This window comes from Jaculus jaculus, chromosome 9 (genome assembly GCF_020740685.1).
Source record: "Jaculus jaculus isolate mJacJac1 chromosome 9, mJacJac1.mat.Y.cur, whole genome shotgun sequence".
NCBI lineage: Eukaryota > Metazoa > Chordata > Mammalia > Rodentia > Dipodidae > Jaculus > Jaculus jaculus.
The window spans coordinates 102,598,527-102,622,729 of NC_059110.1; the positions used below are offsets into that span (position 1 = coordinate 102,598,527).

The window sequence follows — 24,203 nt, forward strand, 5'->3', positions numbered from 1 at the left end:
ATTAATACAAAGTCTTCAATATTTCCTTTCTAGTCGAATATAAATGAGTTTCATATAATGAACTGCTTATCTGGACCTCTAATAAACAGATACAGATGAAAAAGAAAATGCAATTGATTGATACAATTAATAGAGTAATAAGACAACTGCTTACTCAGCTCCCTGAAAAGATACATGAACATTCCCACCAGTGGCCACAGGAATTATTTGGTGAACAAAAGATCCAGTCCACAGCCAAGGCTTTACCGGCTAAGTGCAGTTCTTAAAGAGGTGAGCTCTGGAGTCAGACAGAACACAATGGACTGATTCTACCTAGAAACTGCCAGGTTTGGTGACACGTGCCTTTAACACCAACACCTGGGAGGCTGAGGTAGCAGACTGCCATGAGGTTGAGGCCAGCCTAAACTGCAGAATGAGCTCCAGGTCAGCCTGGGCTAGAGTGAGACCCTGCTTCAAAAACAAACAGAAAGACATGAGCCTTGTTACGGCACACAGTATTCTTAAGTGACAGCCTTGCCTCTAGCAAAGAGGATGCTAGGCATGGTGCCATAAACTTGTAACCAACACCAACACTTGTGAGCAAGAGAATCGCTGCAACTTCCAGGCAGCCTGGGCCACACAGTGATTCCCGGGATATCTGGGGCTATATATAGTGGGACTTTGTCTCAAAAAAAATTAAAACAGAGAAGTTAATTAATTAAGGGTTAAGAGGAACCTATATGTCATAATGTCATTAACAAACAAACAAAAATTGTAAATACAACACTTAGCACATAGAAATTAAAAGACATGAATAAATACAGTTGATACTCTTGTTACCTGTTCTGGGACTAATGAAATAGTTGGGTTCTTGGGTGTGACTATGGAAGAAAGAGCTGGTGCAGTAGGGACCGATGGTGGATTCGATGCGATCGGAGCAGTCTATTAACATGAAATATGGGAATATTATGATGTGAAATAACATAGCCTCAAACCTAGCTCCAACCAGCTGACTCAGACACTCCCAACCAAAGTCCAAGGTAGAAGGTGACAGGGCAGGGTCAACCATCAGCAGTATAATCTGCTTAGCATTTTGAGAAGAGTTCCAAGCAATTGCATGCCCATGCCAGAGCAGATATCCATAAAATGTAGTGTCAATTAGGTTTAGTAATTAACTAACAACCCAACAAAGTACTTTTGGTTTTTACCAATGCTTTGTATAATAAATTCCCATGTGATATCATTGCTGCTTCTTTGGGTGTTACAAACAAATGGTGAGTTAATTCATATGAAGTCTTTTTAACCCACAGGCATCTATCTCCTCTATTGGTGAACAGCTTCCTGGGTCAAGGTCTGGTCTTCAACTTTGAATGGATAGCCCTAAGCATGAGGCTCTAGACTCGTGCTTCCTAAAATCATAATGCATAGAAACATCTCTACACCTTGTAAAAAAGGAACTTAGTCTAGCATAGAACATGTTTAAATTCCCAGATTATGCCCCAAATTTACTTTGAGTGGCAATGTTTAAGCCTTGGTTATTCCTTGAAACATGCCCATATCCTTCTAATGTATTCATCTTTCTGCTAAGCTGGTTAAACTAAGGTTGTCCCTTTCACTAAGAAAAGACCCAAGTAACATGCATTACTTTAGCCAGGTCAAAGGAAAGCATCCTACCTCTTGCTTTGTGCTCTCTGCCTCTGAAGATGGAAACTGAACCCCTTTCTTCAGCAGGTCGAGGTACACTTCTTTCACCTCACTTACATCCACACCTCCTGGGAAGCCCTGTGACCAAGTCTGAGTTCAAAAGATAGAAAATTCCAGAGTTAGATAGACAATTATGTACTTTATTCACACAGGAAAATACTTTTGTATGCTATGGGCAAAATTGTTCATTTTCAAATGCTAGATTAGACAGTAATATAATAAGTCAGGCACCCATGCTTCAACATCTTTACTAAATGCTGGAATAAGACACATGTTATCAATCATCCATTGCTGGACTAAATCCAAAATTCATAGATTCTAAAAGAGTATCACTAGTTATTTTTGAACATGTAGTTATCTATGCTGGAAGTAACTCACCATGTCTGTGAAATGAATATGCATATCACTATCTTTCCCAAATGACAGAGATACAGCAAAAACTGAAGGGAGAGTAGAGGAATAACTACAAATTCTTCAGAAAAAGCTTTATTTCCCCAATGCCAAGAAATGCCCCCTTTCAGAAACTAAAGTTCTTGCTTCAGTGCTAAGTATATAAAAGATCACTGAATCATTCAGAAGTTGAGGCACTATGTCCCTACACTTAGAAATTTAGCACCTCTTGGCTGGGCGTGGTGGCGTATGATTTTAATGCCAGCACTTGGGAGGCAGAGGTAGGAGGATCGCTGTGAGTTTGAGACCACCCTGAGATTACATAGTAAATTCCAGGTCAGCCTGAGCTAGAGTGAAACCTTACCTCGAAAAAAATGAAAAAAAAAAAAAAAAAAAAAAGACAGAAAGAAATTTAGCACCTCTTAAAGAATACTAATGCTTACCTTAATGAAATTCAAGATTCTGTTCTGAATGTCTAGTGGCAAGGTATATCTGGGATTCAACAGTTTAACTAGACTATCTTTAATGAATTCCTTCTTCACAATGAGAGACTGGAAGGTCGGGCCACAGTTCTGCATGCACATATCAATCAGCTAAATTAGAGAGAAAAATCAAATGTTAATAGTTCCCTGACCAAAAAAAAAAAAAAAAAAAAAAAATCACCTCCTAATTAATGCAAAAATTGTTAAAGAATGAGTTCTATGAGCACTTTCCTTAACTGCTAAGCCATCTCTCCAGCCCTATCAGCACTTTCCTTAACAATCATCATTATTTACTGTCTGTAAAAATATATGGCGGGACGTTAGGTTGGAGGCATATGGGGAAATAGAGGCATACTGGAGCTGCCCAGAGGCTTCAGCGGAATGGAAAGTCAGGATACACACGTGAGACCATTCTCAGCACACGGGGTAGTAAATGCCACATGCTAAATGGAAAGTACAAGCAAAACATACAGGCTGTAGACAGCAGGCCATGTGTGCCAGCTTCTCCATGGTCAGCCAGGGACATTCCTGTTGTCCCAGCTTCGTTAAGGAAGACCCACCCTTGCACTCTTACAAAGGTCCTGGTTTGGATGATAAATTACAGGCAGCCTTAACAACAGACTTTTATCAGAAAGTGTAATTACCTAGGGTCAGGTGGTCTTGGGAGACTTTCAGAAAAGGCTGGTTCTGAGCTAATCTTTATAAAATGACCAAGAAAAGCATAAATGAAAATAGAGCAATATTCTAGACAGATAGATGTTGCTACAGTTTGCATTTGGAATGTCCCCTGATGCTAATGCCTTGTGATACTTGCAGGTAGGTGGAAACTTTATTTTATTTTATTTTTATTTATTTAAGAGAGGGAAAGAGGTAGAATGAGAGTGAAAGCAAGAGAGAACGGGTGCACCAGGGCCTCCAGCCACCGCAAACGAACTCCAGATGCATGCAACCCCTTGTGCATCTGGCTTACGTGGTTCCTGGGGAATCGAGCCTCAAACTGGGGTCCTTAGGCTTCACAAGCAAGCACTTAACCACTAAGCCATCTCTCCAGCCCTGGTGGAAACTTTAAATGGCACCTAATGGGATGTTTTAGGTCATGGCAGATATGCTCTCAAAGGGCACTGTGGGACTATCATCTCTCCTGTTTTCTGTTTCCCAGGCATGAGGAGAGTAATTCTGCTTTGCCCCACTTCTACTCCTTCACTGTGTGCTACCGCCTGGCCGTGGCAAACTGATCATGAACTGCGACCTCTGAACCCAAGATCCAAACTCTCCTTACAAATTTTCTCAGGTATTCACCTGGGCTATTTATTACAGGAACAGAAAAGGAGTATAGTATAAATCACATGAAAAAAATTAAGGTAGGCAATTGCGTATGTTTTAAGAAAAAAGATTTGCATTCTGGTTTGTCTCTAGTAGTAACTTCTTGATGTAGGCAAAATGGGAACAGTGAGGAGGTGGTGACAGAGATTCAGAGCAAAGTAGCCTTCTTTTGTAGGTAGTCAGTTAGGGACACAGGCCAGGATAGCAGAGATGCCAACCTGCCTTGGCAAGACTAGAAAGCTACTCCAACCGAAGGCAATCAGGGGCAGATCTCTCTTACTTTCTACTTCTTCCTCCTTCTAGGAATTTTTCAGTGTTTTTTTTTTAAATTTTCTCATTAGGGGGCTCATTTTGAGTCTGCACTGTTCTCTATGACCCACCAACCAAGCAAGGTTCTCCATGCACATTTATACTTACATCCTAATGTACTTCCCCAGGGCAATACAAAAATCCAATCTAAGTCACCATGAGGATTACCCACTCAGGATCCCTTGAACTCAGGAGCTTTGTGCTTGACTGTTAGATAATTTTTTCTTAGCTTGCTCTTTTGTTGTGTCTGTGCTTATCACTTCTTTGTAAATCACAAGACAATAAACCCAGAGCCACTGCCTTGAGGGGTTCCCTTGCTCTCAAAAATGGTACCAGAGGCTGGAGAGATGGCTTAGCAGTTAAGGCACTTGCCTGCAAATCCTAAGGACCCAAGTGCAATTCTCCAATACTCACATAAGCCAGATGGTGGCACATGTATCTAGAGTTTGTTTATAGTGGCTAAAGGACCTGGCATGCCTATTCATTCTCATTCTCATTCTCCATTCTTATTCTCTCTCTCTCTCCCCTCCCCTCCCCACTTTTCTCATAAATAAATAAAATAAAATAAAATAATAAAATAAAATGGTAACCATAGTGTGAATAGTCTGTTGGTATCCATCCACAAAGCCCAGAAATCTGTGTAGCAGTTTGCAGTCTAGACATTATCTTGAAGGCACTAGGGAGCCCCTGAAGGGATTTTGTTAGTTTATACCATCGTACTGTTACCCAAAGCTCAATGAAAAGTTAATGTGTGCAAAGTAACATTCTGGAAAGACAACGGGCAGTACTTTACAAAGAAAACTGGAAAGTGAGAATAGCTTCCACGATACTAGGCACACACCAGTAATAAGCCGGATACAGAGAAGGCCTAAACTAGGATGGTGTGGGTATAAGGGCCAAACACCATGAAGGGATCATGAAGAACTTCGAGGGAGTCTGTTGAAGGAAGAAGACAGAAGGCTCAGTGACTTTGCACGGGACTTAAGGCATCTTTGGTGGAAACTTGAAGGTGGCTGGGATGACAGGACAGGGACTGTGGGTCCAGAGGCTACAGAGAACGTAACTAAATCAGACTGCCAACAGGCCCGCCATGGCTCAGGTAACGTCGTGGAAGAGGGGGCACAAAGACTTAAGAGCCACAGAGTGGGTAGGAATATCCTGAGGCATGGTCCCCGCTATCCGACAGGGACCAACTGAGGCCTTCACGCCCCCTGGTGGGTACCATGACACGCTGAGAGAGAGCCGCTAGGGTTATGGAGACCAGGGAAAGGGGATGGAAGAGTATAACCTGTTATATCTAAGATAACTTTTTAAAAGAGAAAAGGTATTTTGTGTTTGAGAGGAAAATGGATTTTCAAGCAGATGTTTTAACAGGGAGTTGCACACACATAGCCTCAGCTCAATCGAGTGACATCACAAGGAGTCACCAAGGCACCCAAGGTGTCTGTCTACCTGTTATGTAAGCAAGAGAAACATAAGGGAGGCAGAGAAGCAACAGAACCAGAATGCAAGGCAAAGCCAACGTCATGGTGGTGAGGTTCAAGAAGGAGCTTCCAGCAGGAAGAGGTGTTAATAGCTATGAATGTGTACTGAGAAAGGCCAAGCAGGGATTGTCCACTAGTGGGGTCACTTGTCACAATGAGACCACAGAAGCATCCAGAAAATATTGACGCCATACCCATCTGCTTATGTGAAACCCAGGGAAAACCTTAAAAGCAAAAGAAAACATAAAGAAACCTGACCTGCAGGCTGGAGAGATGGTTCCGCAGTTAAGATGCTTGCCTGCAAAGGCTAAGGACCTGGATTTGATTCCCCAGTACTCACGTAAGTCAGATGCACAAGGTGGTGCATGTGTCTGGAGTTCATTTGCAGAGGCTAAAGGTGATGGTGAGCCTATTCTCTCTCTCTCTCACTCTCTCTCTCTTTCTTTCTTACTTTCTTTTTAACTTTTTGTTTATTTTTATTTATTTATTTGAGAGTGACAGACAGAGAGAAAGAGGCAGAGCTAGAATGGGCACCCCAGGGCCTCCAGCCACTGCAAATGAACTCCAGATGCAAGCACCATCTTGTGCATCTGGCTTACCTGGGTCCTAGGGAATCAAGCCTTGAACCGAGGCCCTTAGGCTTCACAGGCAAGTGCTTAACCGCTAAGCCATCTCTCCACCACTCTTTCTTTCTCTAACTTCCTCTTTCTCTCTCTCAAATAAGATTTTTTTTTTTTTTAAAGAAACCCAACCGACAGGAAGATGGATGTATACTAATGCAAGCCTGAAAAGGTGAATGACACAAGGCTCTGAGCTGGCTACATTGTTACAATGGACTTACCAGGGTGAGATGATGAAGACCACTACGTCCAGTGCAATGTGAGATTACAGACATAGTTCACGCACGATGACTCAGTGCTTAAAGGCACTTGCTTTCAAAGCCTTTTGGCCTGGGTTCTATTCTCCAGTACCCACATAAAGTCAGACATACAAAGTGGCACATGCATCTGGACTTTGTTTGCCGTGGCAGGAACCCCAGGTATCCTCATAGTCTCTCTCTTTCTCCTCCTCTCTCTAGTAAATAAATATTTAAAAAAAATAGTGCACCCAACTGCCATGCAATTTTGGTTAAGAGACATAGCTTCCAGGTCTCCTGTTCTTTCATAGCAAAGTCAATACTGAATTTCTTGCTATATATTTCACAAACCAATTTTTATCTTTGGTGCTCTAATTCTTTATGATAATGAACATTCCTGGGAGGTTCACACACAAAATCAAAGAGTCAACATGCCATTCTCAGAGTGTTAACATCTGGAGATCAGCAATCACACCCTTTGTGTGTTCCCAGTGGAGTCAAGGATGTCAGCACTAATTACTTCTCTATCACCTCCTCCATTGTGTCTCTTGTCCCATCCACCCCCCCAACCTGCTTAGATTCGAAAAAAACCAACTGGTAAATTAGCCAGTAAACTCATGCAAGTTGCTTTACATGTTTTGATTCCTGACTCCGCTGCACATGTGATAGATAACACACCTTTGGAAACAAGACTAACAAGGGTCCATAAACTGAAGTAGGAAAAAGAACTGAGGAGACAAATGACTAAGAATGAAGTAAGTGACTTGCTTTGTGGATCTACTTTTGTGCTGAGCTGAGAAAATCACTCATCTTGAACCTCAGGAACTTTGAATATCAAGAGCCAGGTTACTAACCTGGACCTCAAGAGATGGTAACCACTGTGACCATCCCCTTCCATCCCTTCCATCAGCTGTCCTAACAGGACAGAATGTGCTGATCAGCTGATAAGCTGCTCGTCAGTTCTGCTTCTTACTATAATATCCACACCAGGCACAGTGACAGTACTAGGGTTCAGGGCTATCAGGGCTGTATCGGAACCAGTCACAATAACCATATACCAAGGGATACCTTACTCCACTAGATGTTCCTGAGAGAAAGATACATCTTCTTATCCTTCCTAATTGACTAGCAAATGGAGGGACAACCACCTTTACATACCTTTACATGCCTTCTAAACTCACAATAGTTCTTCATTTAGTTGGTGTTCCATAAGGGCCTATTAGATCCACTGATTCTCAGGAACCGGTCCAACCACTTTCCCTGGACAGAGTTTTCTCAGACTTATCACCATTGGCTCAAGTCTCTGACCTAGAGCAATAAAGCCTGCTAGCAATACTTTGTAAAAACAAAACAGGGGATGGAGAGATGGCTTAGTGGTTTAGACACTTGCTTAGTTCAATTCCCCAGTGCCCATGAAAAGCCAGATGCACAGAGTGGCTCATGCATCTGGAGTTCACTTGCAGTAACAGGAAGCCCTGCTGTTTCTCTCTCTCTCTCTCTCTCTCTCTCCCCCAGCAAATAAAAATCCCCAGATTTCTTGGCCTGGATATGGAAGTGCATACAGATCAGTAGCCCTTGACGAACAAGCACAAAGCATGGGTTCATCCTCATCACCACAAAAGAAAAACAACAAAGCCACTGGGTTCTTGATGCTCTGCTGAACAACAGTAGGAAATCACACTGTTATCAAACTCCACAGGAAGCCTAACCAAGGGTAACAAGTCCATGGAGAACCTCAAATGGCAGGTGATATAAAGAACACTCATAAATGACTTTGACAGGTTCTCCATCACTTCACAGCAGTAAGATAGAAATGTCACATATGGGATTACTTTTTAAATCATTTACTGGTAAACTTATAATTGCCTTTGACAGACATTGGAGTAATGTCTTCTGTGACTAATTTCTCTCATAATTTAGTTTGACCTAAGTGAATACTGAAATCAGTGTCAAAGGCCTTGAGCACAAGTGTGCAATGTGGTGAGTGAGCTGAGCTGAAGCACATGGGCTATTACCATATGGACAACCTGGGGAAATATGCATACAGCTATCTAGTCAAAGATGCCCTTAAAAAACCTCAAGAGATCCCTTCCTCCTCTCATCTCCCTTTCTTTATTCATCAACTACACATAGACACTATATTCATACACATGCATTTAAGTCTGGATTCCATATATGAGAGAAAATGTGGCATTTGTCTTTGAGTCTGGCTTATTTCACTTAGCATAATATTAAAGGGGAATAAATAAAAGAATACACATGGCATGGAAGCAGATGGGGGTACTACTTGGGTAGGGGGCCAGGCAGATGGGGAAGGCAGTGGAGGGGAAGAATGAATAAGAACAAAATATGGTGACATATACATACAAAAATGCCATAATGAAACCCATTACTCTGTAAGCTAACTTAAAAAAAGACCTTAAAAACAAAAGTAAAAAGTAGTTTGTCTTCTCTGACCCTAACATGAAGTTGGATTCCAGATTCTAGCCCCCTACCTTGTGAACCTCATTCTTATACAGTCACAGACTTTAGCTCCTCTTTTTCTCACATGCTGGTATGGCATCATGAGGCCAAGGACCTAAACCTGTGAGGTAGACAGGTAATGGGAACAAGCAAATGGCTGCAACAAGGCTTCAGAGGCTATACTAATAGAAGGGAAGAGTAGAAACCCAACACAAAATGGAGAGCCAGAGGGATAACACTCTGCATAGCCCAACTTTCTCAGGGAGGGGCCTATCCATCTTCAGATGGGAGGAACCAACATGGAGAAGATAGAGACTTGGGGATAAGCAACCAAAGAACTATCAAGGAGGCTGGTCACTCTGACAGGGAAACCACTATAGTGGACAAACACCTGTAAGATGTCAATGCATTACCCATGCTGAAATGGAGAAGGTGGCACAGTCATTCAGTTCTCTTAACCTTCCACACCCTCGAGATACCCTGACCTACTTCAGTCAGTTTATCTGTATGTCTTTCCACCCTAATCTACAGTATCGCCCACTAGCTCTTGAGTCTTCCTGGACACTAGGGGAAATGGGAAGAGGTGCATGAGGAGACAGTCATCAACCCAGCCCACCATTGTTCCATGCAAATAGGAAGGAAGTGAAAACCAAAGAAAACACACAGAGAAACCTGTTGTTTTAAAAGCTTTCTCATTTTGGGAAACAAAGTGGTATGAGGCAAGGGCATGGAATCTAGAATCTAAGGCATTGGTTCAAATCCCACTTATGCCAAACAATAGTGATTTCATCTTAGAAAAATCACTCAGCCATACAGTTGGTTCCAACATCAGTCTCTACTAGTGGCAAGAGCATCAATCAGGCACCAGGTACTCTAGTATTCTCCCCCTGTTCTGGTACATCTACAGAAGTGCCCTGCTCCTTTCCGCATAGATGTCTTTTCTGTGACCTTCCTGTGCTGGCTGCCATAAGGAAAAGACAGAGGAGAATCCAAAACCAGGAGGAAGACAATCTAGTCTAAATCTATAGTTAGATCCCAGTGCAAAGTTTAGTAATGACATCATGAATACTGTTTAATTTATTTCTTCTCATGCAGTTAGCCTCCCAGTACACAGGATGTGACACACTATCTTCCATGTGAGTCTAGGAGTGGGGGCTCTGTGCATGTCTCTGTCATAGTCCACTGGACTAAACACTCCCATGTCTCTTAAGAGCCGAGTGATGTTGGCTGATTAGTCCCTTGACCATGTTTGGCATGGGGCCTGGCACAGGTAAAGAAAGGAGTGCAAAGAAACAACAAAGCCACGGAGCACCCTTCCTGGAAGCAAACAAGAGTTATCTCAGTAAAAAGGGGCAAGTCAACAATGTGAGTGAAGAGGTAACATGGCCAAAAAACAGAGGGAAATGAGACCAGCTTACAGAGTTCTCATCCAAATCACAGACAAGACTGTGTACAGGAGATCTGCTGAAATGGACAGAGGACATACTCCAAATTATACCAAGCAGGATGTGGTACAGAAACCTAATGAGCTGCCGGCACCTCAGGATCCCACGAAACAGCTCAAGGAAAGAAGCTGACAGAGAGACGTCTTTCAAGACCTCAATTCCCCCTTCTTCAAATGTGGCTCACTCATGTACAATTGTAAGCTTGCTGGCCCGTTTAGCATCCACCAGCTTTGTTTGCGTTGTTTTCTTTTCCTTTTTTTTTTTTTTGTCTTTTTGAGGTAGGGTCTCACTCCAGCTCAGACTGACCTGGAATTCACTATGTAGTCTCAGGGTGGCCTCAAACTCACGGTGATCCTCCTACCTCAAGTGCTGGGATTAAAGGCGTGTGCCACCATGCCTGGCTTCATTTGTTTTTTTAATGGCAGGGTTTCACTCTAGCCTAGGCTGACCTGGAACCCACTCTTTAGCCCCAGGCTGGCCTTAAAGTCATGGTGATCCTTCTACCTCAGGCTCCCAAGTGAGCCACCATGTCTGGAAGCATCAACCAGTTTTTAGCAGATCTGTTCACATCTCCTGATGAGGAAAAATTGATCCTTGGGGAATACTCTTCTAAACAAAGCAGATAGTATTGCAGTCTGCTAAATTCTCTTCTGCAGTTTTCAAGAGATGAAGTCTTAACTCATATAGTACATAACTCTTCGGTAACCTAATGGTATCTCTCAGAGTATTTGTGTATTTTTGTACCTACATTTGAAATGTAATTATAGGGCTGGAGAGATGGCTTAGAGGCTAAGGCTCTTGTCTGCAAAGCTAACACCCCAGAACCCATGTAAGCCAGATGCTCAAGGTGGCACATGCATCTGGAATTCGTTTGCAGCTGGAGGCCCTGGTGTGCCCATTCTCTCTCTACCTCTCTCTCTATCTCTCACTCTCTCAAATAAATGAATGGAAAAAAAAAAAGTAGGCTAGAAAATCAGAGTATCAATTAGAATATTATAGTACTTACTGACAAAGAAAGTTGGATTTCTTTATGATTGTAGTTTTTGGAAATCCTTTTCTTCAAAGCTTTTACCGCATCTTTGGGCCTATAGAGAGAAGTACACTGAAATCACCAACTTAGGCATGCTTCCTCTGGAAAGCACAGTGACTGTGGAAAGAGGAATGGCTCAGGCGCAGAGCACACCGGCACCTTTGTCTGCCGTGCCACCACCTTAGGTAAGCGCCTCACTTATCCTACCCAAGTTTCCTCATGAAACAGACGGACAAAACCATCCATACCACCTGTCCTCTTGTGAGGCTCAAATGAAATGTTTATGAACGTGTCACCTCAAAAGCACTAACCATGGAAGGGGCTTGTGCCCACTTCCATCCACCAACGCCCAGAACCAATCTACAGGAAAGTGTAACTCTGAACAGTGAAAATGATCCCAATACCACCACTCGCATTTCCTGAGCACCCTACAGGCAAAGAGATGTGAGAATGACGAATACTCTTCTGGTAGGCTACACCTTTCTGTTACAAAGATTTGTAAGCAGAGGGTCAAAATTCATTTTACTTAAGTCCCTTTCTATGTTATCAATGAAGAAACTGGTATTAGGTTCACAGAGCACACATGGCTACTGAGGAGGAGAAAACGGCTATAAACACAAGTGTCCACTCATAAACAGACAATAATTATGTTGCTATGTTTTCTTCATCAACACAAGCTTCTCTAGATCTTTTTGCCACCGTCAGTCATCATTGTAAAATGTGCAGGACAATCAACGGAACTGTACTTTTTATAATTACCTATTTGATACTATTCAAGCAAGCCCTTGTTAGTGACTTTAAAAAAAAAAAAAAAAAAAAAAAACTTCAGTTCTCTGAAGTTTAGAAAGTGTATCAACAGTACACAAAGGGAGAGCACAGCATGAACACGGGTGAGTTGACATTGATAAAAAAAAAAAAAAAAGTCCTGTGACAAGGAAGAAAAAAGACTGTTTCCTTGTTTCCTGGGTAATCAAGAGGGTTGGCTACCACCCTCCTGGCCACCACCACAAGCCAAGGAGCTTCTGGAGAATGCTTTTTAGTTACATAAAACACTGGCAGTAGGAGCAGGAAAAGAAAATCCCTAAAGAAGGAAAAATTCTCTCTCTTAAACAGAAAAAAACAAAAGGAATTAAGGCTCAGAGACATCATTTGAAACTTTCAAGAAGCAAAGATGGAAGGAAATAAGTTATAGTGGACTCTCAGACCCTCACAGGCGAGCAAGGAGCTGGCCCCACAGGTCTGCAGGAGGTCTTCACGAGAGAGCAGGTGCCCAGGGAAAGTCAGCAAGTGACACCACGCTGCGCTTGTGAGGTTTCTCATCAGCACTGCTGCTGGGGAGGTCGCTGGGAACATACCCGTCCTGGGTGGTGTTAATTATGTCGCAGATGTGCATGAACTGGCCCCAGTCTTCAGTCTGAACTCCAGCGAACGTGGCCTTCTCTGCAAAGATAAAGCAGTCCGTGTTGAGTCTGAGGTAGAAGGGCATAAAGAATGTCTGCTATCCCCTGAAATAATCCACCCCGGGGTGCACTATCAAGTGCCATTTAGTTTACATTACCAAAGGGCAAAGTGCTATTTTCCCCCTGAACAATTCTCAGTAATTCAGGAATCAATCAGAAGTCAAGTTCACTGTGCTTCCGTTGAGACAGCAATGAGTGACCTATTAGTAAAGGCTGCAAGTGCAACACCTGGCCACGGAGCCAAAAGCAGACCAGTTAAATCCCCGTCAGCCTGTCTTTCAGAAAACCGGAACTGTGGCTAGCTGAGCAGTCACCTACAAGGTGAAGTCGACGGCACCACTGTATCTCACGCAGTCTCATTGACCTCGCAGAGAATGGAGGAAGGAGGCAAGGAAAGTACCCAAGGTTACATAGGGCAAATGAGAGATAGAACTTGCATTCAAATTGAGGTTCTTTGATCCCACTGTTTGCTTCTTTAAATCATTTATTGCTAGGGGGCTGGGGGAAGGGGGGTGTTGAGAAAAAGGGAGATAAACCACAATTGTAAAGTATCTATACTGACCCAAAGCTACACCAGGCAGATTTACACACTGATACCTGGACGGCAGGCAGTAAACAGTCCTCTCCAGACATGCTCATTAAAAACACTAAACATTATCTGGGAAGGGAAAGGGAATGTCCAGTGTGAATGAGCTTTCTAGCTTCCTGCGACAAGAGAAGATCCCCAAGCATGGTTGCACAGGGTCTCCAGGGAATGGTGACTAAACCAGGAAGAATGCTACAGGTTTAGAAAGAAAGAAGACAGCCAGGGTAACCCAGAGTTCAGCTGGCACTTAGTAACTGTTTACAGAGGTAAAGAATTAACCTGCCATACTTCTAAAGTCCTCTTTTGCCTATACAGACTCAGTATGGATTCATGTCTTCATAGGGCTCATGTAATATCCACCATTCAACCGGAATGTGTATTTGCAGTTGAGAAAGTGTTTCTCTTCCCATCACACAAAGATGTGGACAAAAAAAAAAAAAAAAGCTCACCACTGGTGCTTGCTTATGCTGTTAAACATGTGCTATTCGGTTGGTCTACCAGATGTCTCCTCCCCATTTCTTACTTCTCCCAGCCTTATCTTCCTAAGAGCCTTGGCAGTTGAGTTCATCTCTTGCTTTTCACAAGTTTTGTGCCCTGTGCATTTTTTTTTTTTATTGCAAAGGTGTCGCTATGGTGGTTATTACAAAATATATCCATCTTTTCTATAAGAGTTCCTTGGGGCTGAAGATGGCTCAGCAGTTAAGGCACATTTGTCTGCAAAGCCTAACAACTGGGTTTGTTTCCCCAGTACCCATGTAAAGCCAGGGGCACGAAGTGGTGCATTTGTCTGGAGTTCATTTCCAACTATTGGAGAGTGCGGCCATTCTCTCTCTCTCTCTCTCTCTCTCTTTCCTTCTGCTTAAACAAATATATATATATATATATATATATTTGATATATATATATATATATATATATATATATATATATAAAAGAAAGTAAGAAAGGAAAGGGAGAGAGAGAGTTCCCTAAGATGTGAACCCATGACTTACTTAAGGCATGTGGCTGGCAGTTAGTAAGTGTTTACAGAAGTAAAGAATTAATCTGCCATACTTTTGCCTATACAGACTCAGTGTGGATTCATGCTTTCATGAACCTCATGTAATACCCACCATTCAAACAGAATGTGTGTTTGCAGTTGAGAAAGTGCTTTTCCCGCTCAAGGGTAGCCACTCTTCCCATCCCACAAACTCGGGTTGGGTTCAGGAGCAAAGGTGTGTTCCTGTGGCAAAGAGGGTAACAGCGGAGTCCTCGACTAATTCCTCCTTACTACAACTACCAGGTCCTCAGGATTGCATCACCCCACTTGCCTGGCATGATTAGTACACCCTGGTGCCACACCCCATCCCCAAGGGAGGAACGAGGAAAATGGGAGTGAGCAGAGGGTAGTGAAATGAATGCGGTCACTGAGCTCCGCTTCCACGCCTGTCAATCAAAGAGCAGACGCAGGAGAGAAACTGCGTGACCCCCTAGTGATCTCCCAGAGGCCTCGGCGACCCCTGAGGGCTCCTCAACACCGGCGGTCTTCCACTGGGGTGCCAAGCACTTTCACTCTCCTAATTTACCCTTGCCTGAGCGAGGCGCGGGTTTGGAGAACCCTGCCTCCTCTCTCGCGGTGAGGTCACACTAATTACGCTCTCTGAGTCTTCTCTTCCCCGTCTGTAAAATGGGTGTAACACACCCTTATCGTGGACCGGTCGCAGTGTGGTGGCCAGAAGCGCTGGGGCCAGAAGAGTGCTTGAGGGTCACCTGCTTGGGCTCCTGTCCCTCCCCAGGAGGCAGGCACACAATGGGGAGATGCATTGGCGAGGGTTCGGGTACCACTGGGCCCAGAAAGCAAAAGGGAAAGGGACTGGGTGGCAGGCAGGTGGCAGGTGCCATGAGAAAGCTGCGAGGAAGGGAAAGATTTCCTCCGACCTGCTCCAACCCAGTCCCCGCCGGGCCCAGGACGGACTCCGGCTGCAAAGGGTCCCTGGTCCCCTCCTCCCAGAGCCGGCCCGGCGCCTCTCCGCGCGCCTCCTTACCTACGAGGTGCCCCACCGAGGTGGCGTAGGGATCGCGGTGACTCTTCCCAAACGCCATGGCAGCAGCCCCGCAGAGCCTGCCCAGGAAATCCGCCTCCGCCGCCCGCCGACTCCCGACTCCTCCCGCTCGGCGGCCCCTGGCTCCTCCTCTCCGCTCCGGCGCGGAGCCGGCTGCCCGGCCGCTGCGGGGCGCCCCGCGGGGTTGGCGGCGCTGGCGGGGATGGGGGGGGGGACAGGGGCAGCGCTGAGCCAGGTCGGCTTTTGGGAGGGTCTGATGCAGCCGGTATAGACCCCGCAGCCCGAGCCCGGGAATCCCGGGCGGATGGCATCGTGCCCATCCGGAGCTTGGTGGTTGCAGACTCCAATCTCAGAGTGATGATGGTCAGGGGCCCCTTCGGTCTGCGCCTGACACCCCCAGAGCACCCGTGCACTCCCACCTTCATCCCAGGAGTTGCCGAGCTGAGGCGAGGGGCTCGGACTTGGCCTATTAAAGCTGGGCCTTTTGTCTCTCTCTCCAGTCCGGGCTGCCTCCAGGGACCACGGGGCTTCTAGCTGCATGTCCTAGGAGCAGGGCTCTGCAGCCTCTGGATGAAAAAGAAAGAAGGCCTTTCCAGGGGCTCAGGAAGAAAATATGTTTGGAATGTAAATCCGAATTTGAAAAACCCATACTCTTTTCTTGCCTCCTTCTCTGGTCCATAACTTTCCTCTTTGTTCTTCTCCTTCAGTTAGCATCAGAGGACCCAGATTTAGAATCAATGAGTGATCTCCAAGAGATGCCAATTAGCCAGAAGGTAGGCCCTCTGCCTGTAGATTTTGCTTCCTGTTGCCAACTCAAACCCAACTGTACAGCTATTTTTTTTTTTTTCTCTTTTGGCTTTGGAAATGGTGATTAGGGAGAACAACTGTCTTGCTCTTATCTTGGTCTTGAAATTTTTAACAGAAATCAAGACCAATTACATCGTGTTCCCTGGGGCTGACATTTTTCCACTGGACTGTAATTCTGTAATTTCACTGGTTTTGCTTTCTGTAGACTACTGAATTACCACCACCTAACATTCTTAAATGTAAAATGAAGAATTGTTGTTGTAATAATATTTCTCACACTGAGGTTACTCATAACCGGGACTATCTCCTTTTGGAGGGTGACTAGCTGACTCAGATGGTGCCATTCATCAAATGCCTTAGTCATCACTACAGCCTCTGCTGACAGGTCAAAAGGCTGTTTTGTGACATCATCAACCAGTCTATATTTCGTGCTATAACCTCTAGCAAAATATTTGGCCTGTACCACAATGCTCATTTGGGGCAACACTGAGGATGAAATGAGTTTTAACTTCGGCTGGTCTTGGTGCTAATGCCCTAGCAGCCTGGAAAGAGAAGTAGAGAGAAACTTGACACCCTCCCATGCGTCGTTTACATAATCCTGCTTCAGTGTGTGGGGGGGGTGTTTAGTTTTTCATTTTCCTTTTGTCTGATTTCCTTATGCAGAAAAACAGACCCAGAGAACAATAGGAACAGCAAGGAGAGTGCTCTGGACATGGTGTGACTGCACAAGTGAGACTGACGACCACCTGCGTCCCATCGCAGCTGTGCGGGGCAGACACGTCCATCTCTCCCAGAGTCCACCCAGGGTGACAAGGAGGCTGCCGCCTTTTCTTTCCAGGCTGTCACTTTCTCCGTGACCCACTGTGCTTTGCCACCCTCCCGTGGCACTTAACCAGCTCACACTTCGGAAAAAGTGGGTTCTAGGAGAAGGTACTGGTAGAATGAAGTGCACAGACTGTTATGGGGTCTGGTGTCCCACGAGTAAAACCATCCACTCACAGAATATTAGGCAAAGTTTTATTGGGTAGAAAGAAAGAAAGAAAGAAACTGGTGCATCAGGCCCGCACCCCAGAGGTTGGGATCTCAGGAGGCAACCTCGCACTGCTGGGAGTGTTAGCTTTTCTTGGAGAAAACCACAAGATGTTCATTGAAAAAAACAAGATGGAAGCTAAAGCACAAAGTTAGATTAAGTTTGTATTAAACAAGGGCGGGTCATTACAAAAAAAGGGTACTCATTACATGGGTCATGTAGGCAGAACTGAGGCAAGAAACACTGTATGCTATGTAAACACAAAGGTATTTAGAAACAGAGAGGTACAGGAAGGTCATGGTACATTGTACAGAGAGGTCAGCCTATTCTTCAGCTAACAGAAAAAACCTGCAGTTTGCAATAAGGCCTGTGATAAGGATTGTGGGAACTTCTTCTTTATCTGTCAGGAAGATCAGCTTGGGTGGTGGCCTCCTTTACTTGTGCCCAAAGGCAAGGGCAGCACAGGAGGATGTTTAACCAGGTCCATTGTGCCCCTTTACATTCCATTTTTCCCTCTGATATGACACTAAGTCAACTCCTTGACTTATGAAGAACAGTGTCTAGGGTGTGTTTATCTAAGGGGGGGGCGAGGGGGTTGCTTCAGCAATACCATGAGTTTAACAGAACTTATTCTTTATATGTCTACTTAGAGCATTAATTATGCAGGGTCCTATGGTAAGGCCTAAGAGCAGTAGTATCAGGGGGCCAGTAAAAGAAGAGATAGGGTAGTTGGCCATGGAGACCAACTAAACATAGACTGGAACCAATTATTAGTGGCTTATCTCTGTAGTTTTATTTCTTTGAGATTTTCTCTAGCTAACACCAGTTTATCTCAGATTATTTCTGACTGATTGGCATAAAAGTAACAAGTTTTACCGAAAGCTATATATGCCCCCCCCCCTTGTTTCATAAAAAGTAAGTCTAATCCTCTTTTATTTTATCCCCTCTACTTTCAAGGCCATTGGAGGGGTTAGGAAGACCTGGTGGGGACCCTTCCAACATTGCAATATGGCATGTCTTGATTCAGACTCTGTTGCCAGGCTGAAAGGGATGAGGGCAAACAGGGTGTGTCTGAAAAGCAGCCTTGACTACTGGAACAATGGAGTCCTGGACTATTTGTAAGACTTGGATAAAACAAAGAAGACTTTTATTAGTAAAGTCAGTTATCTGTTTAAGATCCATTTGGGGAAGGATGGGGGGAGGGTCATACATACTTTTAAGTGAAGTAATTCCTTTTACATAAGGGGTACATCTGGCCTTTTAACAGGGGAAGGGGAAGGAGTCCCACCCACCTTCCTCAGTCTCTAGGGTTAATTTACTTAAAGTCTCCTTTAGGGTTTGATTCATTCTTTTTATTTGTCCTGACATGGGGATGATAAGCACAATGTAGTTTCCAAGTAATTCCCAATGTCTTGGTCAATTCCCTAGGGATTTGACACAAAGGCAGGCCCATTATCTGATCTTATCCTGAGGCACAACCCATGGGGGGGGGGAATTATCTCCCCTAACAATTCCTTAGTCACTATTTGGGCTGTCTCTGACTTAGTCCCTTTAGCAGGAGCCCAAATGGCAGCCAATAAGTCAATAAGTCCAGAAACCAAGCACATCAGGGCCCCTAGCCACTGCAAATAAACACCAAATGCATGTGCCACCATGTGCATCTGGCTTACGTGGGCTCTGGAGAATTGAACCTGGGTCCTTAGGCTTCACTAGCAAGCAACTTTAACCACTAAGTCAGCTCTCCAGCCTGCAAAAGGCATTTTTAACAAGCATTCTATGTCCAGCATTGAAAAATACCTTCCCAGTTCCTTCAATTATCTCATCTCAACCCATAATTAACCATTTTTCTTATAAGGCTATTAAGAGAAACTATACCAAATTGATTAATCTTATTACCCAGTGACAAAGAAGTAAGTAGTTTGGCTTCAAAGAGTTAACCATTTTACTATTTGAAATATGCAGAGGAAAAAGGTTTCCTTAGTATTGAGGTCACCAAAAAAAAAAAAACTTCTACCTGGCAAGAAGAGTTGCTTTATAATACGAGTATATGTGCCTTCAGATCTTATATAACCCATTGATTTAAGATAGCCACTATTAATAAACTCCATGAAATACTCTTTCTATGAATACAGGCAAAACATTACAACTATTTTGGGGATATCTTTTTTTTCTTTTCTCAATTTTTATTAACATTTTCCATGATTATAGAAAGTATCCCGCAGCAGCCACAGATCCAGCAGCAGCAGCGGAGGATCCAGCAGTGGTAGCTAAAGCAGCAGCAGCAGCGGCAGCAGCAGCGTTGGACCCAGCAGAGGTGACAAACCCAGCAGCAGCAGCTTTAGCAGCAGCAGCAACAGATATTGCAGCGGCAGCTTCAGGAGCACCAGGAGCAGTTCCAGCAGCAGGGGTGCCGATCTGCAGGGCCACAGTTGCCAGGCTCGGTTTGCCCCGCAGGAAAAGCCAGTACCCACCTCCAGAAATCAGAACAGCAGTGCAACGACCCAGCCAGCAACTTGACTGAGACCAAAATTATCCAAAAAGGTAACTGGGATTGCACCCGGGAAGGTTCTTACTTGGTTGGTCACAAACTGACTTGGATCCCTCAACAGACCAGAAATCTTAACCTTTTTGTTGATAGAGGATCTGGTTGTTATAATAACTACTCTTGCATAAATACTTGGTGCTGTTTTTGATTGAATGTGAAGAGTGTTTAGTTAAATTTTAGAATCTACTTGCATTTTATTCCTCTCAGCCTACTTGAATACTCCCATAGCAGGGAAACTCAACCCCTAGGAATACCTTTGTAGATACTCTGAGAGTCTTAAGAGCCACACCTAATACCTTAAGCTCCTACCCTGAAGATATATAACATCAAATCAATTGATATAGCTAAGAATACCCAGCTAGCTAGAAAATCCAAGCATTAACTTCATCCAAGATGCAAAAATATATACATTATAACACAAGAAACACTAAAAAGCAAGACAATATAAATCCACTTAAAAGTATTAATGAATCAGAAATAACCTCCAGTGAGAATGAGTTAGAGGAAATGCCTGAGAAAGATTTCAAAAGAGTGATTGTAAACATGTTCAAAAAAGTCAAAGAAAAAATCAAAGGAATCAATGAGGAAATCAAAAGAATCAAAGAGGAAATCAAAGAAGATGCAGGACACCAATTTAATGAAATAAAAAAGGCAATACAATAAATAAATAAGGAAATAGAAATAATAAAGAAAAACCAGTCAGAATTACTAGCAATGAAGAACACAGTTAATGAAATAAAAATCTCTGTGGAAAATCTCACCAGTAGAATGGATGAGGAGAGAACAGAATATCTAAGCTAGAAGACCAGGTGGCAGATCTAATACCATCCAACAAAGAGGAAGACAAACTTACAGAAAAGTATGAATGGGAATTTCAAGATATTTGGGACACTTTGAAAAGATCAAATATAAGAATTCAGGAACATGTGGGGGGGGAAGGGAATTAACATGGGATTTTTTTTATAATCATGGAAAATGCTAATAAAAATTTTAAAAAAAGAATTGTAAAAAAAAAAAAAAAAAAAGAAAAAGAATTCAGGGCATAGTAAAAGGAGAAGAATTCTACTCCAAAGGCATAGTAGGCGTCTTCAACAAAATCATAGAAGAAAACTTCCCCAAATTGGGAAAGAGGTGCCAATGCAGATACAGGAAGCCTTTAGAACCCCAGCCAGACAAAACCTGGAAAGAACCTCTCCTAGCCATATTATAATCAAACTACCAAACACACAAACCAAAGAAAAAATATTGAAAGTAGAGAGAAAAATCAAGTTACCTACAAAGGCAAGCCCATCAGGATTACAGCAGATTATTCAACACAAACTTTAAAAGCCAGAAGGGCTTGGAGTGATGTATTCCAAGTTCTGAAAGATAACAACTGTCAACCAAGGTTACTTTATCCTGCAAAGCTATCCATTCAAATAGATGGAGAAATAAGGACATTCCATGACAAAAGCAGGTTAAAGGAGTATTTGAAGACAAAACCAGCTCTACAGAATATACTTGATAGGATCCTCCCTGCTGACAAAAAGGAAAAGCGCACATAAGGAACCGGGGAAAAAAACAAGCAATACTCAAATTAACACAAGAAAGCAAAGGTAGAACTGGAACCACAAAAAAAAAAAAAAAAAAAAAAAAAAAGGCAAACATAAATACACACCCTTCAATAATATCTCTTAATATCAACGGCCTCAATGCCCCAATGAAAAGACATAGGTTTGCAGACTGGGTTAAAAAGCAGGATCCTACAATTTGTTGTCTCCAAGAAACTCACCTTTCTACAAAGCATAGACATTATCTTAGGGTGAAAGGTTGGAAAACAGTGTTTCAAGCAAATGGGCCTATGAAACAAGCAGGGGTTGCTATCCTAATATCTGACAAGGTAGACTTCAGTCCAACGTTGGTTAAGAAAGATAAGGAAGGTCACTTTATATTGATTAAGGGCACACTCCAACAGGAGGACATTACAATCCTAAACATATATGCACCTAATATGGGGGCTCCCAAATTCATCAAACAGACACTATTAGAACTAAGGTCACAGATAACACCAAACACAGTGGTGGTGGGTGACTTTAACACCCCATTCTCATCAATTGACAGGTCATCCCAGGAAAAAATAAACAGAGAGGTATCTGGACTAAATGAGGTCATACAAAGAATGGACCTAACAGATATATACAGGACATTTCATCCAAATGCTGCAGAGTATACATTCTTTTCAGCAGCACATGGAACATTGTCTAAAATAGACCATATATAAGGACACAAAGCAAATCTTAACAAATTCAGGAAAATTGAAAGAATTCCTTGCATTCTATCTGACCACAATTGAATTAAACTAAAAAGTATCCCATGGTAATACCCCCCCCTTTCCCCTTTGAAATTCCATTCTCCATCATATCCCCTCCCCATATCAATCAGTCTCTTTTTTATTTTGATGTCATGGTCTTTTCCTCCTCTTATGATGGTTTTTATAGGTAGTGTCAGGCACTATGAGATCATGGATATCCAGGCCATTTTATGTCTGGAGAGAGCACGTTGTACAGAGTCCTACCCTTCCTTTAGCTCTTACATTCTTTCTGCCCACCTCTTCCGCATTAGACCCTGAGCCTTGGAAGGTGTGATTGAGATGTTAGTCAGTACTCCAGTCACTTCTTTCCAGCACTATGATACCTTCTGAATCATCCCAAAGTCACTGACATCTGAAAAGAGAAGTGAGAGTAGCGTTAATATAAGGACATAAATATTAAGAGAAGTGCTAACTGGGCAGTTTGATAAGCATAGTATATACACTTATCCAGAAATCAGCAGATGTTACATCCCTAGGGCTCATGACTACCCTTGTTTTAAGTTTTCAGTATCAGGGATATATTCCTACCCATGGAGCAGGCCTCCAGTCCAACTGGAGGGCAGTTGGTTTCCACCATGACAGACATGCCACTATTGCACCAGTTGGCTCATTATTTTGGGGCTATCTTATCAATACCCGTAACCCACTTGGAAATGCTTTTATTAGGAGTAACTAAGGCAAACTTTTGTTTCTGTCTTGAGGCAGGCTGGCCTAGATCTCAGGCCAGTTGCCTCCTCCTTTTAAGTAACAGGGCATTATAATCATTTATACTACCTGGCAAATTATGAGTTACCACCTCAGGGAGTATTATATTGTTTTTAATAATCTTCTATGTAAGTTGAAGTTGACCTAGAACATAAATTCAGTAATTATATTTACAGGATCATGTAACAAAATATGGATTTGTTTACATAAAATTTTAGCTCACCATAGGCATTAGTTAAATCTGAGTTGGGCCCAGAAAAGTGTGCAGAACCAGAACCAGAAAACCAGAAAAAAAGAACAATTAAAAAAGCAAAAGGAGAAGTTGGACAAAGCACCTACAGAAGTTTCTGGCCCAAGAAAGAAGAGGGCAGGCAATCCTAGGCAAAAGTTCCCTGTCACTAGCTTGATACCAACTCCAAAACCAGGAACATACAGACAGATGGAGATTTGGTTCTTGAGCTGAGATTAGGGGTACTTCCCTAATTCAGTCACCCCAGAGTTGGGGAGGGAAGTCTTGGAATGTGGATCCAGGGTGAGCTCACAAGATGTTATGGGGTCCGTTGTTGCACAAGTAAGATCATGGACTCACGGAATGTGAGGTAAAGTTTTATTAGTAAAAAAGAAAGAAAAGAAAAAGAAGGAAGAAAAAAACTGCACCCCAGAGGTTGGGATCTCAGGATGCAGCCTCAAACTGCTGGAAGTGTCAGCTTTTATTGGAGAAAACCACAAGATGTTCATTGTAAAAACAGGATGGAAGTTAAACCACAAAGCTATATTAAGATACTGTTAGACAAGGGGAGTCATTGCAAAAAAAAAAAAAAGTCACAAGGTAGTCATTATATAGGTCACATAGGCAGAACTGAGGCAAGAAACATTCTATGCTATGTAATCACAAAGGTATTTAGAAAGAGAGAGGTACAGGAAGGTCCTGGTACATTGCACAGAGGGATCATCCCATTCCTTAGATATCAGGAAACACCTGCATTTTGCAATAACCTGTAGTAAGGATTCTTGGAACTTTTCCTTTATCTGTCAGGAAGATCAACTTGGGTGGTGGGCTCTGTTATGTGTGCCTAAAGGCAAGGGTGGCACAGAAGGATGTTTAACCAGGCCTATTGTGTCCCTTTACATTCCATTTTCCATAGACGATGAACAGGACCTGCCATCACAAGTTATACAGCCAACAGCAAATTTCCTCAGTGGTTCTGTCTTT

At 43.1% G+C, this 24,203-nt stretch overlaps 1 protein-coding gene and 1 long non-coding RNA gene across 2 annotated transcripts in view; one reads left to right on the forward strand and one right to left on the reverse strand.

Annotated features, from left to right (window-relative positions):
* Nucleotides 1-15,657, reverse strand: part of Tom1l1 (target of myb1 like 1 membrane trafficking protein) — a 51,291-nt gene extending 35,634 nt beyond the window's left edge. Inside the window, exons 1-6 of the mRNA XM_004669985.2 lie at nucleotides 15,536-15,657; nucleotides 12,821-12,905; nucleotides 11,442-11,520; nucleotides 2,517-2,666; nucleotides 1,654-1,773; nucleotides 820-921 (exon numbers count right to left, since the gene is read on the reverse strand). Of these exons, the coding sequence (XP_004670042.2) occupies nucleotides 820-921; nucleotides 1,654-1,773; nucleotides 2,517-2,666; nucleotides 11,442-11,520; nucleotides 12,821-12,905; nucleotides 15,536-15,593 (594 nt within the window). The 5' untranslated portion in view covers nucleotides 15,594-15,657. The remainder of the gene's footprint in view (nucleotides 1-819; nucleotides 922-1,653; nucleotides 1,774-2,516; nucleotides 2,667-11,441; nucleotides 11,521-12,820; nucleotides 12,906-15,535) is intronic.
* On the forward strand, nucleotides 15,018-17,284 carry LOC123463344. The gene is made up of 3 exons (XR_006638891.1): nucleotides 15,018-15,126; nucleotides 16,261-16,326; nucleotides 17,024-17,284. It is a non-coding gene; the product is annotated as an uncharacterized LOC123463344 (long non-coding RNA).
* Nucleotides 17,285-24,203: the final 6,919 nt, after the last annotated feature.